Raw genomic sequence first — 16,176 nt, 5'->3', positions numbered from 1 at the left:
GCACTGGTCAGGTCCCAAGGGTGCTGTACTAGAGAGGTCCACTACTGTAGTAGTGACCTTACATAATATTCTCTATGAATAAATACTAGAAAGCCATTTTTAGGGTCAAAGTATATTTAATCTAGTAGACAATACCTCTCAGGTAAAATCTGTGGGTAATTGCCTGAAAAGGTAATAGGGTTACACTTAGAAGAGCAGTTAAATGTAACCTTTATCACATAGATGGTTGCTTATGAGTTTTCACTGTAAGGTTTGAGTTTCTAGGCTGGCCCTTTATGAGTGGAGAAGTCTTCTCCATGTGAATTTGAAAATAGTGCAGATTCTAATAATTTTGTATAGGTGTAATGCAGTTGTTGACACTTCCCAGAACAAAAGATGTTGAACCTGGAGAGGAGAGGTTCTGAGGAAAGTCTGAATCAAGGGAACCCCACCTCACCTGATCAGGGTGGAGTCACATGTTGCCTCTTTTAGACTTGCTATCCTAGTTTTACTTTTATTTTATTTTAAGTTTCCCCACTGATGCTGTAACTATTCCAGCACTTCTCTTGGTAGCAGTGGTGGGAGAACCAGCAGAGATCAGCCAGCCACCATCCAACAGGCTTTGAGCAGGTTTGACAGCAAAGTGGTTAAAAGATTGGTGGTTACCCAATGTCTTATCCACAGTAGCTCTGAGAGCAGCACTGGGAAATTGTAGAGGAAAAAGGCTAGTGCAGCCAATCTTTAAAGCACAGAACACCACTCTATTTACACTAGCTTTTCTTTAGCGTAAGTGACAACACACACAAGCTATCCCACACTCCCCACAAAAGGCTACAAATTACTCAAGAATACAGCAGAGAAAGTAATGTGTCCTGGAACTGTTCTTGAATCTAAAAACGTATTAGAATGTGGTATCTAAATGCTTTTGGAATTAGTTCAATGTAGATATATTGAGAGGTATGTCTGTGAAAGCACAATGCCTCTGGTTTTTCCCCAAAAATTAGCATTTCCTCTGCTAGCGTAGTCCAAGGGACAGAGTGCATGGTTCCGTATGCAGTAATTATACAGTTCTGTTAAAGAGTTTATTCTATTAAAATGCCCAGAGATTCCCTTCATGTGTCACTTTCAAGTATATGCTATAAACTATTTCTCTCTGGGAACAGATTGTTTCTCTTCTGGCATGGATTAAAGTATTGGAGTGTGCTTGATAACATCTCATAAGAGCTGCAGTAGTTTTTCTGTGAACCCTGTGCTTACAGCCTCTTTTATCAGTAAAATCTTTGTTTTTCAGCTACTGGGGCTGTCAGTCACTGTACTGACCATTATCACCCGCTACGGGGCTCACTTCAGTGTAATCAGTGGTGTCTCCTCTGAGGCTAACCCATACAGACTCTTCCACAATGTAGGTAAGTGTCACATTTATTGTCCAACAGAGAGGTCCTGTGAGCACCAGCTTCTTTGGAGCTGTGTAAAATTATAGCAAAGTGAAAGGAAAATCAGAGACTTCACATGAAGTGGGATTCCTGCTGGGTGGGTAGGATGGCTACTGCAGTGACATGGTATCTCTTTTCTATATGAGAAACATATGCTTGACTCATTGATGGAGGGACACTGTTCATTGTGCTTCTGTACTGCTGAGTGCACTTTTCTCTCCCCACACACCATGTTTCGTCTATTATAGACAAAGCTTGGAGGGTGATAAATAGTCTATATGTAGCCCCAGGGTATGGGAGGAGCTTAAGAAGAGCTCACAATGGAAGTGAGACGCTGGATGGGACCATCGGAAGGAGCACGTGGACAGACGCAAGCCATGAGGACCTTTAAAAATTTGGACTTTTATTTTGGTGTGGGATGGAAGGGGGTCATAGAGAAAAAGAAAGTGAGCAAGACAAGAGGAAAAAGATTCCAAACTGAGAAAGGACTTTCAGCACCTGGGTAGCTCCACTGAAGTGAATGGGGCTAGTAACATGCAGAATGGTACATTACACATGTGTTTAAGCCCTTGCTGAATCAGTCAGTTGGGGAAGAAACAGGACAAAGGAGTACGAAGAAAAGACTGGGGAAGCAGAGAGGAGAATGAAGCAGAATAAATGGGTAGAGTCTAAAGAAAAGTGTGTCAGGATGAATGTTCATTGACACTTTGGGACTGTTCATGTTGGCTAATAGGCCTATCTAAGGATAAACTGAAAAAAGACATAGGGCGGCATTCAGATCTCGCTTACAGCAGTGTGAATTCCAAATATGGCACCTGTACTCATGTCAGTGGAGCTACTCCAGTTTTACAGCTGTATGAGTGAGAGCAGAATTTTGCTCAGAAGCCAAACACAATGCAGTGTCAGGTGGCAGTCAGCTGTGCTCCCGCTCTCTACATCGCCTGGAGAAGGAAGGCATAAACTGCTGTGTATAGTCATACAGAATGAAGCCAACAAAAATGGAAGATGCCAGTGCAACTTTGGCTGAATTTACACTGGCATAGCTGGAATTGTGTGATTATCATTTAACAGTGGTACCACCTTCACAGCCCTGTCCTGGAACTTGGCCTTCATTCCACTTACAGCAGATGGTGATTTCTAAAGAAGAAAATCAGAGACAAGGTTACAAGAGAAAAGTGAGGAAGAGGAAAGGAGGCAGGATCCAGAAATGATCAACGTGTGAGAGAGAAATGAAAAAGCAAAACCAAACCAAACAAAACCTCCCTTTCTGGATCAGTGACTACTGTCTTAAGCAGGGGCTGCTGCCTATGACCAGGTTTATGTCTGACATTGAGGGGTGAAAGGCTCATGGGGAATGATCAGTGCATCTAACCTAGCAGGGGAAAGAAAAAAAAAAAAGCCCTAACCAAACTCATTGTGAATAAGACTATAAGCAAGACGGAAGTGGGGAGGTAAGAACATCCAAGCATTAAAATGCTGGAGATTACCTTTCTGTTTTGTTCTGATGTTTGGGTTTTGAGGGGTTTTTTTTGTTTGTTTGTTTGTTTTGTGCTAGGGAGAGTTATCAGGATTTTCTCAGATCAGCTATATTTGAGGTTCATCTTTATTTTTTTCATTTTCTGTTCCCTCTATTGTGTTAGGGCTACTGGACTGGTGTGTATCTATATCATTCTCCCAGGGTTTTACATTTTTGAGCCTAAGCAAGCTTCAGATCCTTTTGGGGATTCCTGCTTGCAGTCTCCAGTTAAACTTTAAAAGGGGAGGGTCTAAATTCTTTTCCAGACTTAGAGAACTCTAGTGCAGTACATTATTAGATGGGAGCTGCGGGCTGAAGAGTTTTCAGCATCAGTGGTTTCCCTGTCAGTGCTGGCCCAAGGGTTTTTGGCATCCAAGGCAAAGTATGACTTTGGCGCAACCCCTTCAATAATTTGGGGAAGCAGCATGGGAGCTGACACTAAAGCCCCTGTGTGACCTGCTCTGCCTAATGGGGGGAGGAGGAGGCTTAATGTGCAGCAGTTTCCTCTCCCCTGCCCCCTGCCTGCCCCGCCCCCAGAAAAGGGAAGCCTTCGACTGCAGGCTTTTTCCCCACCACTCCTGTTGGCCAAGTTTTTGGTGCCCATTGAAGCCTGGTGCCCTAGATGACCACCTAGTTCATCTGTATGGGTGGGCCGGCCCTGTTTCCTGGAATCTCCCTTTGAGTATCACAACTCTACTCTGTCCAGGAAAGAGGAGGTAACTGCTAAATGAGATTAGCAATGTGTAAGCTCCTGATAGTGGGTACTGGGACACAAGCTCCCATCAGCTCTCTGTGATTCAGTGGGATCTTTATCTGACCACAGAGATAGTTGTAAAGGGAACTTATTATCTTCTGGCAAAAACAAGAAGCTGGTCTGGCATGTTTCCATGGCCCATGAACCAGCGGGAAGTGTGGGAGCAAAGGAAGTGGGTGTGGGACTGCACAAAGGTTTACATAACTTTACAAAACTTAGTGTGTTGGGACAAGTAAGCCATATAAAGGTAACACAGGATAAGCTGAAAGACTCTTGTATTCTCCTGCTGCCCTGTCCCTTTTTTGCCCCGATCTAGCTATGCACGTTCGTAGCTTTACACTTGAAAATATCACATTGAAGTCAGGAGAACTACTCGTGCAAAATGCACAGCATATAGGCAAGTATTTGTGGTCTAGACCTTACAGTGTAAGGTTTTTGGGAAGAGAGCCTCTAATTTTGTGTCTGTGTTGTACTCTGTAGAGCACAGGCCTGCCCTTAGCTACATTACAGCAACATCCAATATGAGCATGCACATTGATGCTCCCTCTAAATTTTTTTTCATCCTCGTGCAGAACAAATTTTATGTGCACCAAGACATGTGCACCACCAATAGAAACACATGCTGCCGGCTGTGGGCACTCTGCTAATCAGATGAGCAGATTTGAACTTCTCCTGGGTAGCCATCCATGTGGTCAGCTTACAGGGAATACTGATGCAGACCTCTTCATAACAGCAGTATTTTTTATTCCTCGCTGCACACACTGGGCGTATCTATATGAACTCTTAGTTCATGACAAACTGGGGCATAACTCTGCCCCTTACTAATGTGCTGTGTGCTTAATATCCATGTGAACACTGTTGCTGTGCACTAAAACTTTTGTAGTGCACTAGAGTCTATCCCATTTCAAAGCAGCTTAGATAAAAAAAAATTATGGCACAGTGTAAGAACAGCTATTGAGTCACACCAAAAATTCATCTAGCCCAATGTCTTGTCTTCTGACAGCAGCCAATGCCAGGCCACTGCTGGACAGATTTACCCTCCAGCTTGCCACAAGCAGACTAGCCCAGACAGAGTTCATTTCCCTGTTTGTTTTTCTTGTCATATTAATATTAGAAACTTTGAATAAAGAGATTAACGCCATTTACCAAGATTACTTCCATTACCCAAGACAGACAGGGATGTAACCACATGCTCTAGGTGTCCCTGGCCTCTCTGAGTTCCAGAAGCTGGGAGTGGACAACTGGGAATGGATCACTCATTGCCTGTTATGTTTGTTACCTCTGAAGCACCTGGGATTGACCACTGTTGAAAGACAGGGTACTGGACTAGAAGTATCTTTGCTCTAAGCCATTCTTATATACATCCTCTAACACCATCCTTTGTTTTCAGATTCAGCGGAGCTGAACATTTCCAGTTTCTGTATCTTAAATTTCTGTCCTGTCAGAAAATTGTTGCCCTGTAGTGAGGTACAGTGGCCTTCCCCTGACACAGAGACAGAGAAAGCCTCACAGAGGCCTTGGTGGGCAGGCACAGAGCCCCTGGCATTTCCTAGCATAGGTGTCTCTCCTGTGGGGCACGGCCCTGGTGCTCTTTAAGGTTTCAGTAGCTCCTGGAGCAGGATATCATGTTTATGGTGTAAGGGAGGACTAGCACTAGCAGCTAAGACTTTTTTAGGTCCATGATGTTCTCCTGACCTAATGGCTTGAGGAGCAAAAATCCAGAATTCCTTGTGACAGGCAAGTTATTCTGAGAGCTTTAATTTATAAATAATAATGAATAGTTATATAATTATATGATATAGAGTTTGCTGGTCTTGTTAAAACTCTATTGTGTGCCTTTTCTTTCAGTGTTCTGCAGTGGGCTATGTCTGAGTGTGCTTCTAGTTCTTGCAGCCCTACTGAGTACTGTTGCCACAGTGAGAGAATCTGTGTGCCTCATGGCTATGGTGAGTGTTTGGTTAGATGGGCAGGGGACTGCTTTTCCAAATTCTGTAGTAATGCCATGATGTGGGCCGTGTCTACACGTGCCCCAAACTTCGAAATGGCCATGTGCATGGCCATTTCGAAGTTTGGGGCACGTGGAGACACAGGCAGTGACAAGGCTATGTCTGTATTCAGCTTGCTTCCAATACTTGGCTTATCAACAGTAAAATGCAGTGCAGGTAGTGCTGATTAGTTGTTTTGCTTTGTGCCCCAGAAACACATGGGGAAGAAGACAGCCACAACTGGATTCACACCCTGCCACAGTGGGGTGGATGTTGTCTGCTGCCCATCTTCTCAAAGTGAATCCAGCTGGTGGTTTTATCCATGTGTGGCCTGATTTTTTTTCAAAGATGCTATGTATATGTACCTCTGATTGGGGTCAATGGGAGGTGCTTATCTCCAAAGCAGGCAGTTATTTCTGGTTTACTTTTGTCATACCAGTGTTTTCTGTGGGATGTCCTTAATGAAGTGTTCCTTTGTTTTTTCTGAGATTTCAGGCCATATTTTGAAGCCCTGTGTTCCGGTGTGTGGTGTAATAGCAATCTTAACTCCATCAAGCACCTAACAAAATGTTCTGTAAACACATTCATGATGATTGTGAACTTAGAACTTTTAGTGGCTCCTGCCCAGTTCTGACTGCATTATCAGTTTTAGAATGCTGTCAAGGCTAGATTTCTACTTCACTCATGCTCACAAGAGAAACTAATTAGAATTTATCAGCTGATATATGCATGTAATGGATATTTTCTCCTCAAAATTGGGTCAGTGGCATAGCCTATTGAAAAGAATGAAATGTATCATTTAGAGCTGGGCAGGCATGTGAAAGTGAAGGACAGGAAAAAATTGTAAAAAGAATTGCCACATTTTTCTCATTGGCTTTTTTTTTTATTTTGAAAATAAGAAAAATTTCATCCAGTTGTTTTCATAAAGCAATAGATGTATCCTTGTTATAGTTGAATCATCTGTTCACCACCAGATGACTGGAGTGAAGTCTTTAAAGGCTTCCTTTTTTCTTCAGTATTTTTCTGTTCCTTCAGAATGCCCAATAAAATATCATAGGAAGAACTTAACATTCCCAAGTCCTCCAGATATATTCCCATGACTTCTGTACGGTGTGAGTTGGAGAAAGCAGAAGATTCAGATTTAATCTAAGAGAACTTCATTGCTACAGTATGTAGGAGCTACATGCTTTTAAAGAGGTTCCTATAGTCTACTGAACACAGTGAAAGATATTGACCAGTCAAACAGAAAGCTGTCAGCTTAACAAGATGATGCAAAGCAGGTCCACAAGCTTTCATTTCTCCACTTAAAAGCAAAACCTAAAAATGTATAGGTAACTTGATTACTGCTGGTATTAAGGGGAAAAAATTTCTGTAGCATCCGGCTTCCTCACAATGAAGTTTTGATCACAATGGAAAGGGTCTACTGTTCCAAAAATAATTGACTCCATATTTGTGAATGAGTCTGATCAATGACTTTTTAACTGAAATAGATAAGAATAGTATATCTGTCATGATTACAAGAACAATGTGTATATTAGTCACATCACTTAATTTTTTTGACGGAATGACCCTTCCTTGTTTGTTTTTAAGCCTTACTTTCGGAGTTGCCTCCCCATCAGACAGTGCTGGTGGCAAGAGTAGGGCGTGTGCCTATAGGATGTGGAAGAGAAAAGCAGTGCTACAGATGCCTGGTAGAATACAGGGATTGGGAGTGTGTGCATTTTCTCCTCTCCCAGTAGTAAAATCCATGAACGCAAGGGAACAGTAAAGGCTGGGAGTAACCAGTAAACCCATGTGCACATGTGTAGCGGGGGGAACCTCTGGCCTGAAGCTTGAATGGTTCTGGCCCAGGAGGCTCATGCTCAGCATTCCCATGAGGCTAGAACATGAGCACTGGCTTCCCACCACAGGGGAGGGGCAGAGGAGCCCCAAGCCTGGTGCGCTGGACCCTGGCAAGCCAGGGATGGATTGGGCCCAGGGGCTTTGCCAGGCAGGGGGAGGAAGTGCTGCATGTGCTGTCTGGAGACTTCCCCCTCTCCCCCACTGCCTGCATTGGTCAATACAGCCAATGGGAGCTCTGAGGTTACGGAGCCATGTGTGCCCCTGGGGAGCTGAGCCAGGTAAGAGCCCCTGCATTGCCCTCATGCACCCCCTCCCATCCAGATGTCCAGACCACTCTTATACCCTACCACCTGTCCAGACCACCCTGGACCCCGCAGCCCACTCCTACACTGACCCTCCATGCCAGTCCCCTCCTGTACCCCCTCCTACCCAGATCCCCACCCTACCCTGAACTCCCAGCTCCCTCCTGTACTCTCCGTCTGACCCAAGCCCCATGCACCCACCTCAGCCCATTCTTGAACCCTCCATCCTGCCCACACCCCCATCCTGCTCCCCAGCAGCCCCTGTCTGCACTCTGAACTACTCATTTTGGTCCCACCCTGGGCCCCCAGAAAAGTTTATCTGGCCTGGGGAAAGCCCTGAATCTCGGTCCCCTTCTTTTCCATCCCTCTCCAATGGAGCTGGCACATGAGGGGAATGAGGTGTCTCAGTTAAGGGCCACATCAGAGAGGGGTTTTATTTTTTGCTTCTTACTTTTATGTGGGCTTGTGGTCCTTGACCCTAAAAAGGTTCCACACCCCTGTTATAAGCCCTGCAGTTTGGGTGGAGTCTTTTGCACTACCCATTCTCTCCCTAGAAGACAGAATAGCCCAAGGGGTGTGGTGGATCTTTTTACCTGTATCAGCTGCGAGTGTGTCTAGTCAGGGCAAGAGGGAAGGGTTATGTCTAAGCTTCTTCTTGACCCAAACAAGTAACCAGAAATACGTGAATTATTTATTTTTAAAGCTGAAAATCCAGTAAGACTTCTGGAGTTCTGAAGAAACTATGTATTAATCCTCTTCCCTACCGCACCACTAGAGGGTGTCAAGCTCTTAAAATAAGAGCATTGCTGCCTGCGATCTTGTTTTGAGCTGCAGTATTTTCTTCCAAATCTAACCACCATTTTGTCTTTCTCTGTAGTTGTCCCCCATAGCCCTAGGAACAACATGATCAGACAGTTTATGTCAGACAGTGAGCACCATCTCACAGTGACAAGCACAATAGGGAAGATGAGGGAACAGTAGAGACAGGTGTGAGTACATGAATGAGAAAGTCACAATAGCTTTTGCTGACACAGAGGTTTGCCTATTTAGTCAATACCAAATTGTCACAACATAAACGATGAGTCCTGCTAAATCCTCAAGAGCTTGGGAGCTCACTGCTATCAGCTAAGACTTGAGATCCTTTCGCTATAGAAAGTGCTCTGATACTGGCTAATAGAAAAGTTTTCAGGAAAAAAAAAAGGTGCAAGAAATCTCATGATAGTCAACCATGGAATTATCTGTCCAAGGGAGAAATTGCTGGCAAATCTCCACATATTAGTAGCTAGCCAACATCCTCCAGGGTTTGTGTCCCTTATGCATTTTTATTCAATATGTATAATACAGCAGTGGATGTTGTAGTTCATATAAATGTCTGAGCCTGGCTTGAAGGGTGCTTAACTCTTAGCCTTTGTATCTTGTGGCATTGAGTTCCAAAGGTTAAGTCTGTTTTTGTTTATCCATGTAAGTGCTTTTCAGCATCTAATTCTCACAACACCTCTATTGATCCCAAATTTACCAGTAGGCAATAAAAACCAATAGATCAAATGATTGACCTGTAACCATAAAGGACTTGTAAGGACTGGGATTAGACCTCAGGAGAGTGTGATTCCCAGACATACTCTCAGAGCACTGCAACATGCTCCTCTGTTATGATGTTTTTCACAGAAGAAAGTCTAAAGTCCCTTTTCGGTAGCTTTTTTGTTTGTTGATGTGCTGGTCTTTTCTTTTTCATTAATTAGTGATTTAATGAGATATCTCTGCCAAAAATGTATCTTAATAGCATTTCATTCTGTAACCAAACAGAGGAGGAAGCTGTCGTATTGGTTTTCTTGCACCCTGTGAAGGCTTAGGGCCTTCTCCACCTCAGAAGATTGGTGCTGATATAGCTGAACTGATGCGGATTTGCATTGTACATTAATTGCTTTAATAGCATGCCAGCCTGGTCTATGGGGTTGGCTGCTGAACTACCTGCCAAGAGGCCAGAGTTCTAGTCTGGTCTCCCAGACTGTGTGGCCCATGAGCCAGCCACTTTATTGCCCTGTGCCTCAGTTTCCCCTCCTGCACTTTGCTGTCATTTCTATTTAGATTGTAACCACTATACAGAGCGGGATGTCTGCTAGTATGGGTGGACACAATGCTTAGCACACTGAGGCCCCAGTCTTGGTTTGGGGGCATCTAGGGGTATTCTACACTGCTGTAGAACACCTGTGGCTGATCTGTGCCAGCTGATGCAGCCTCTCAGGGAATGAACTATCACAGTGCAGTAGTAACACAGGAGTAGTAGTATCACAGTGCAGTGTAGTTCCGGGACCCTGGGGGAAAGGATGGTGAGCTCCAGCCTGAATTCAGAGCACATGGGCCAGTTACAGGTGTTTTATGGTTGTGTAGCTACACCCTAGATTGTGGTGTAATGTAAGTAATGATACAGGGCTTGCAGTAGAGGGGCTTATCCTGGTTCAAAACCAGGTAAGTCACGATGAAGGGAAGCCTTGTATTATACCTGTGCAGCACATCTACATTAGGAGTTTGCTCTGATTTATACTACAAATATGCCCAGCGGGGAGAGGCCCGATGTACTGTACCTACTGACATTTACAAATAGCATGAGTGAGCCCTATAGCACGTGGGGGCAGGGGGGTCTGTCCCTCAGTTGGCAGCAGTGTATGGAATTAAGTTAATAGCAAGAGCTTGGGCTGTGATCTTAGGGAACTGGAAATGGTGGTCTAAGGTACTGCACTAGTGTCCAAAAATTTTTCAGCTGAGGGGCCAGTGATAGGCCATAAAACAATCTCACCAGCTGCGAGCAATAAGAACTGATACTGTATCCATGGCAAAGCCTGGCTTGTTGTTTTGCAATGGCACTCTGGATATCACTGGCTCTAAACATCTTGTCATTCTGGTAGCACCCAAAGCCATGTCAGAACTGAAACAGAAGAGGAAAGGAACTAGTCGTATATCTAGAACAGCTAGTAGAAAGTAAAAACCTTCCACTCTAGCAGTTCTTGAAATACCAGATATCAAAGGTTTGTCAGACGTGCAGAGGAAGGAAAAGAAAAATAAAACAGAAAGTAACTTAGCAATAAGAAGAGGGCATCATGAAGATTCAGTAACTGAACCTGAGGGCGAGGCACACTGCTAGACCACCAGGATAGACCATTTTCAGGACCAGTAAATTCTTCCAAAAGTTGGTTTTCAAGAAGGAAAATCCTTAGTCCCTGTCTGATCCAGTTCAGTGTTGCAGTGTAGTAGAGAATGACATGCCACTATGGCAGGCATTTAGCATAAGCTGTTTGCTTTACTGCTCCCAGATGTATAATGGTAGGCAAGTGTGTTAGGGATTCGTAAGAGTACAGCAGTGCACTTCAATGCCTTGCTTTAAAAGCCATCTATTTCCTAGGCTGGGCCTGAACTTGCATCAGTTATGCACCAGTCATCAATGAGTAATCAATCTACCTGGCCTGCTGCACTCCCTCCCAAGGAAACTGACACAGATAGAGTCAGCATTATGCAGAATTCTTGCTGCATTCAGTCTGAGAGTACTAAATTGATTGATTGCTCCTGCAGATAGAACTCACCGCTTCTTAGTAGATGGAGACACCCACAATAGGGCTTCGTCTCAGCAGATAAATGGGGGAGTAATTTTTTTACATATTAAACAAGGGATGAAATAAAGTCCAGTTAATGTAACTGTACTGTTAATATACAGAGCGCAGTCAGGGAGAGTACAATCACAGCTCTGCAGAAAGAATACAAGGGTTAGTTTGAAACCAGTTTACCCTTACCCTTGATCCTAGACACTGTGTTCAGCCCAGTTATCTGGCATAAGAGCAGCCTTTGTATCTAACTTACTATAGCTTTCCATACCACCAACAAGCTGTTACAGCTCTTGGGGGTTGCTAAGTCGTAAGGCAGGCCCTGTTCTGGCTACAGGAGAGCACAGTAACATCCGTTGAACCCAGTCTGTGCCACCAAAGGATTCTTTGTAGCCCAGAGCAGTGGTATGGACAGAAGCCATGGGCCCAGAGGCAAGGTGCAAGGGGAGCGGGGCAGGGCCAATGGTAGAAGGGGTGGGATAGTCAGGCCTGATGTCCCCAATATGCTCCCTCTGAGCTACCCAGGGTGTTTCAAAGGGGCCTGGAGCTTTGGGTGCCTTTGAAATGCCAGGCTTGGGGGCAGTTGCCTCCCTGTTCCCCCATTGGTGGGTGTGACCCTGCCACGGCTGGTTCTGCCTGTTTGGGTGGTGTTTTGCTTTGTCTTAGTGGTGCAAAGCAGCTCCATCACAGCTGAGGATAGGGCCATTAATTGTATGCCACATAAGAGCTGAGTTTCACTGCCCTAAATAAAAAGGGAAGCTGACATTTAGCAAGGATTTTTACTTAAAAGGTGAAATGTGAGAAAGGTGGATAAAAAGATAAGCCTGTCAGGGAACTGGAAGTGATTTCTATGCTTTCTGCCAGGTTTAAAGAAGACAAATTGTTCCTTGCAGCAAGAATGAAAACAAGGTAATTCATAAAGAAGTAATTGACATTTGCCTAGTAACAGCACTTGATGGGGCTGAATGTGCTACATTGCATTATAAGAGAATGTACTGTATCATTTTGCAACAAGCTTGCAGCAGCCTTCTCAGAATCTGAAAGGAGAGGGGAGGGAAGAAAAGGCAGCCATGGCTGTTTGTGCTTAAATACAACTATGTGTTCTTTAGACGAATACCTGCTTCTAATCTATATCTATAGGTCTGTTTAGCTATCTAGACTCACAGATGTACCTGGCGTTGCTCATCTCTTTAGCTGAAGTAACTGTTTGTTTGAAAACAAATGGAAAAATGTAAATTTTTTTATTTTTCCTCTGACTGTATTTTTCAACGAAGAAGAATGAAGGCTGGCATGAGTGTTCAGGGGTGAGGAGGGCAGAGAGTTGCTGGGGGCTCAAGGCAAGGGATGGGGTGCAGAAGTTAGAGCAGGGGTCTCAGGGCAGGAGGCTGGTGAGGACATACTGGGCCCCACCCCCATGGTGGTGAGGGTGATGCTGCTGTGGTAGCATTCCCCATCCAGTGACCTCCTAGGAGAGGGGGATCTGGGAGTGTGTGCTTATTGGGGGAGGGGGGCTGGGTCCCTTCTGGCTGATCCCAGGCTCCAGTTGCCCTCCTGGCCTTCAGCCTGTGTGGGGGCAGCACTCTGGAACAGCCTCCAGCCTGCTGCTGCTCCCCCACAAGCCTGCAGCTACTCCAGGGGGTCTTAACTTGGGTTACTGGCTGCCCCATTCTGTAGCCTGATGGAGGCAGGGCAGTGCTCTTCGGGCAGCCCCCTGGTGTGTGGGGGGGGGGTCAACCCCAGCATCCAGCAGCCCCCTCCATCCTACAGCCTGTTTGGTGGGATGCTCCAGGGACTGGCCCCAATCCCTCAGCACCCTTTGTAGCCTACAGATTGTCTGGGGAGGACCATGCTCTGGGGGCTGTCCTTTCCTCTTGCAGATCCCCCTACAGCCTGCAAGCTGTTGAAGTGGGGGGGGCAAGGCTCTGGGCGTAGGGTTATAAAGCTGCTCGCTCCTCAAACCCTTTGACTAGGAAATGAACAATCAGCTGTAATTCATTCAAGTACCTCCAGGAGCCATACAATTATATATCCTAGACTGGATGGAGGGAGATCTCCCAACATAGAGTGCACGTTTCAGTGCTGACAGCAAACTACAGAAAATAAATGGTGGTAAAGCAGACCTCAACAAGCAAAGGACTGGGTAGACAAGGTGAGAGATGTGTAGAAGGATCTTAAACGATAACATAATCTGATACATTTGAGAGGTTTGACAAACTAGAAATGGTGGCAGGGAAAAGCAGAAAATTAGTGTCACATTTTGAAACTTTTTCTGTTCCTTTTTTTGTAGGGAGGGGAGGTTATGGAGGGCTTCCCCCCCCCCCAATATCTCTGTTGAAAATGTTCATGAAACCTTTCACATAATCATACTTCTTTCACTTTCTGAAAGCAGTTTTCATATTGATGCTGAGTACAAATTTGAGTTAAATGCTTTGGAAAATGTCATCAGAAACAGGAAACTTCAATAATACTGATAATCTTTTAGGAAAACTATTTTTGTTTTTAAAGTAGAAAAAATGTGAGAAATTCAACCAGGTCGAGTGAGAAGTAATTAGAAAACATCTTGGAACATCATGGTATGTGTCACGTCTCGTCTAGATTTCATTCCTGACATTCCCCTGTGCTTTCATGGGTTAAAATTTCACCAGCATACAGTCAGTTTGGTGCTATGATCCAGCTGGGGGAAGTGGTGAAGAACCGTCCCCTCACAGAGGAGAGGATGAGGGGGCAGTGTTGTCTTTGGCTCTGTCTCAGAGCCATGACATCACTCCTCCTGGGCTCTCCCCTGAGATTTTTCACATTGCCGCAGTTCCTTGCAGCAGATATCAAACAGTAAACAGCTCAGTCACTACTGTGAATCCCCATTTTTTTTCCCCCCACTAGCAAAGGGACACATGTAGGTCACCCTCCCAACGCAGGTTCTCTTGACTTCCCTGTTAAAGCCTAAAAACCACTCAAGAACTAATGGTGGCTAGTCCATGAGGAAGCTTTGCTGCTATAGCAGAGCCTCCTTCTCCAAGATATCTTATTGACACATGATAACATTTCTGTCTACTTGCCTTATGGTCTTAGGATTTGGGAGCATGGGGAGTTCAGCTGTTTATTGGACATTTGGAGACCTCACAGTCCAGTCGGATAGTTGCCCTGGAGATATTATCAGTAATGTGCATTCTCAACCTTTTCTCATAGGCTCATAAACTTTAAGGTTGGAAGGGACCATCGTGATGATCTCTAGTCTGACCTCGTGCTCACTGCAGGCCATAGAATCTCAACCACCCATCCTTGTAGTACTGGGGTGAGCAAACTTTGTATGTCAGGTCCCACTTTCCATCCCTGCAATTAGCAGGCCTCCCACCTCCTCCCCATCTTGTCTAATGTCATCCAAACTGATGGAAATTTCAGTTACGTTTGCATTTAAAACAAAAAAGAAACTTTTGGCATGTATAAGAAAATAAGTCTGTGGACTGTAAAACCTTTTTTGCATTGATATATAAATGTGAATACACATACACACAAGCTGTAACATTACAGCATTTTAAATTAGCTGTATGAGCCTGAAAACCAGCAGCCAATCAGGCTGCACCCACTTATGAAGTTTAATGCCCCCCACTTTTCTCACCCCTGTTCTAGTAGACCCATTACCTCTGTCTGTTACTGAGGTCATTAAATCATGATTGAAGATTTCAGGTTACAGCAAATCTGCCATCCTGGGGCCTACAGGAGAAATTCAGATTTGTGCAATCTGGGCTGTCCCTAGGGGAGCCTGGGGACAACCCCCCTGTTCCAGGCACCATTCCCACTCCACCTCTTCCCCCCACCCCCAAGCCCTGCTTTGCCCCCCTCCTAAAGCCCTGTTCCCTGAACAATGTGCACTGGGAGATTACAGGGGCCTGGTGCATGATGGCAGAAGGGGTTGCCCTCCCACCTGCCTGCACCCATCACAGTGACAGGAGCTGGAGCAGGCTGCCAAGTGCTCCAGCTTCTACTACCACAGTGAGTGCGGAAGGGGGGCAGCCCCCCTGACTCACCAGCAGCAACAGGTGAAGTGGAGCAACATGGCCCTGGCTCAGTCTGCTCTCCTAGCATAGGCTGGGGGTGAGGGGACAGGATTGCTCCTGCACTCATTGGCAAGAAGGACATTGACATGGTTGGGGGAGCAAAGCGAGCTGGGGACACTGACAGTGAGTGCAGGGGGAGGGCGGATCCCCATTGTTGGCACTGGCCCACCAGCCCTGGCTAAGCTACGCTGGACCTGGAAGTCTATCTTAGATGGACTTGTGTATGTCCTTTCAAATTCTCCTGCCAGTATTGCTCTTGGGGAGGTGGATATGTGTTTTGTTGGGAGAACACCTCCCATGAGCACATGTAGTATCTTCACTGAAACACTACATTAGTATGGCTGCAGCAGTGCCACTGTAGCAGTTGATGTGCACACAGGTCCACAGTGTCTTCTTGTTGGGGAGGGAGATGTTTATTCTCTCCCTTCCCTCTGGCTCTGAGCTACAAACTCGGCTGATGGTAGCAATGTATTTGGAAGACTTATCCTCATGGGGGAGAATGGAGTGGAGAGATTTAACAGCTTTTTTGTTCTCTTTAATGTTCTGCTCTAGTACATCTGGTGTGGAGGGGCCTTCCTTCTCAGCCAGGATCTATAGGTACCAGGTTCCTCTTGGCCTTGCAGTACTCTGTGCCCTACTCCACTCCAGTCCTCCCCACAACCCCTTTCCCCACGACCCCAGCCTGTCTCATCTTTTCCTGCCCCCTCTCTGCCCCAG

The 16,176-nt window shown here is 45.4% G+C and overlaps 1 protein-coding gene across 1 annotated transcript in view; it reads left to right on the top strand.

Moving 5' to 3' along the window:
• TSPAN32 (tetraspanin 32) overlaps positions 1-16,176 on the top strand; it is a 62,890-nt gene that overhangs the window by 2,704 nt on the left and 44,010 nt on the right. Inside the window, exons 2-3 of the mRNA XM_074995979.1 lie at positions 1,271-1,385; positions 5,531-5,628. Coding sequence (XP_074852080.1) covers positions 1,271-1,385; positions 5,531-5,628 — 213 coding nt within the window. The remainder of the gene's footprint in view (positions 1-1,270; positions 1,386-5,530; positions 5,629-16,176) is intronic.

This window comes from Carettochelys insculpta, chromosome 6 (genome assembly GCF_033958435.1).
Source record: "Carettochelys insculpta isolate YL-2023 chromosome 6, ASM3395843v1, whole genome shotgun sequence".
NCBI classification, from domain to species: Eukaryota; Metazoa; Chordata; order Testudines; family Carettochelyidae; genus Carettochelys; species Carettochelys insculpta.
This window is presented reverse-complemented; position numbering and strand designations above follow the sequence as displayed.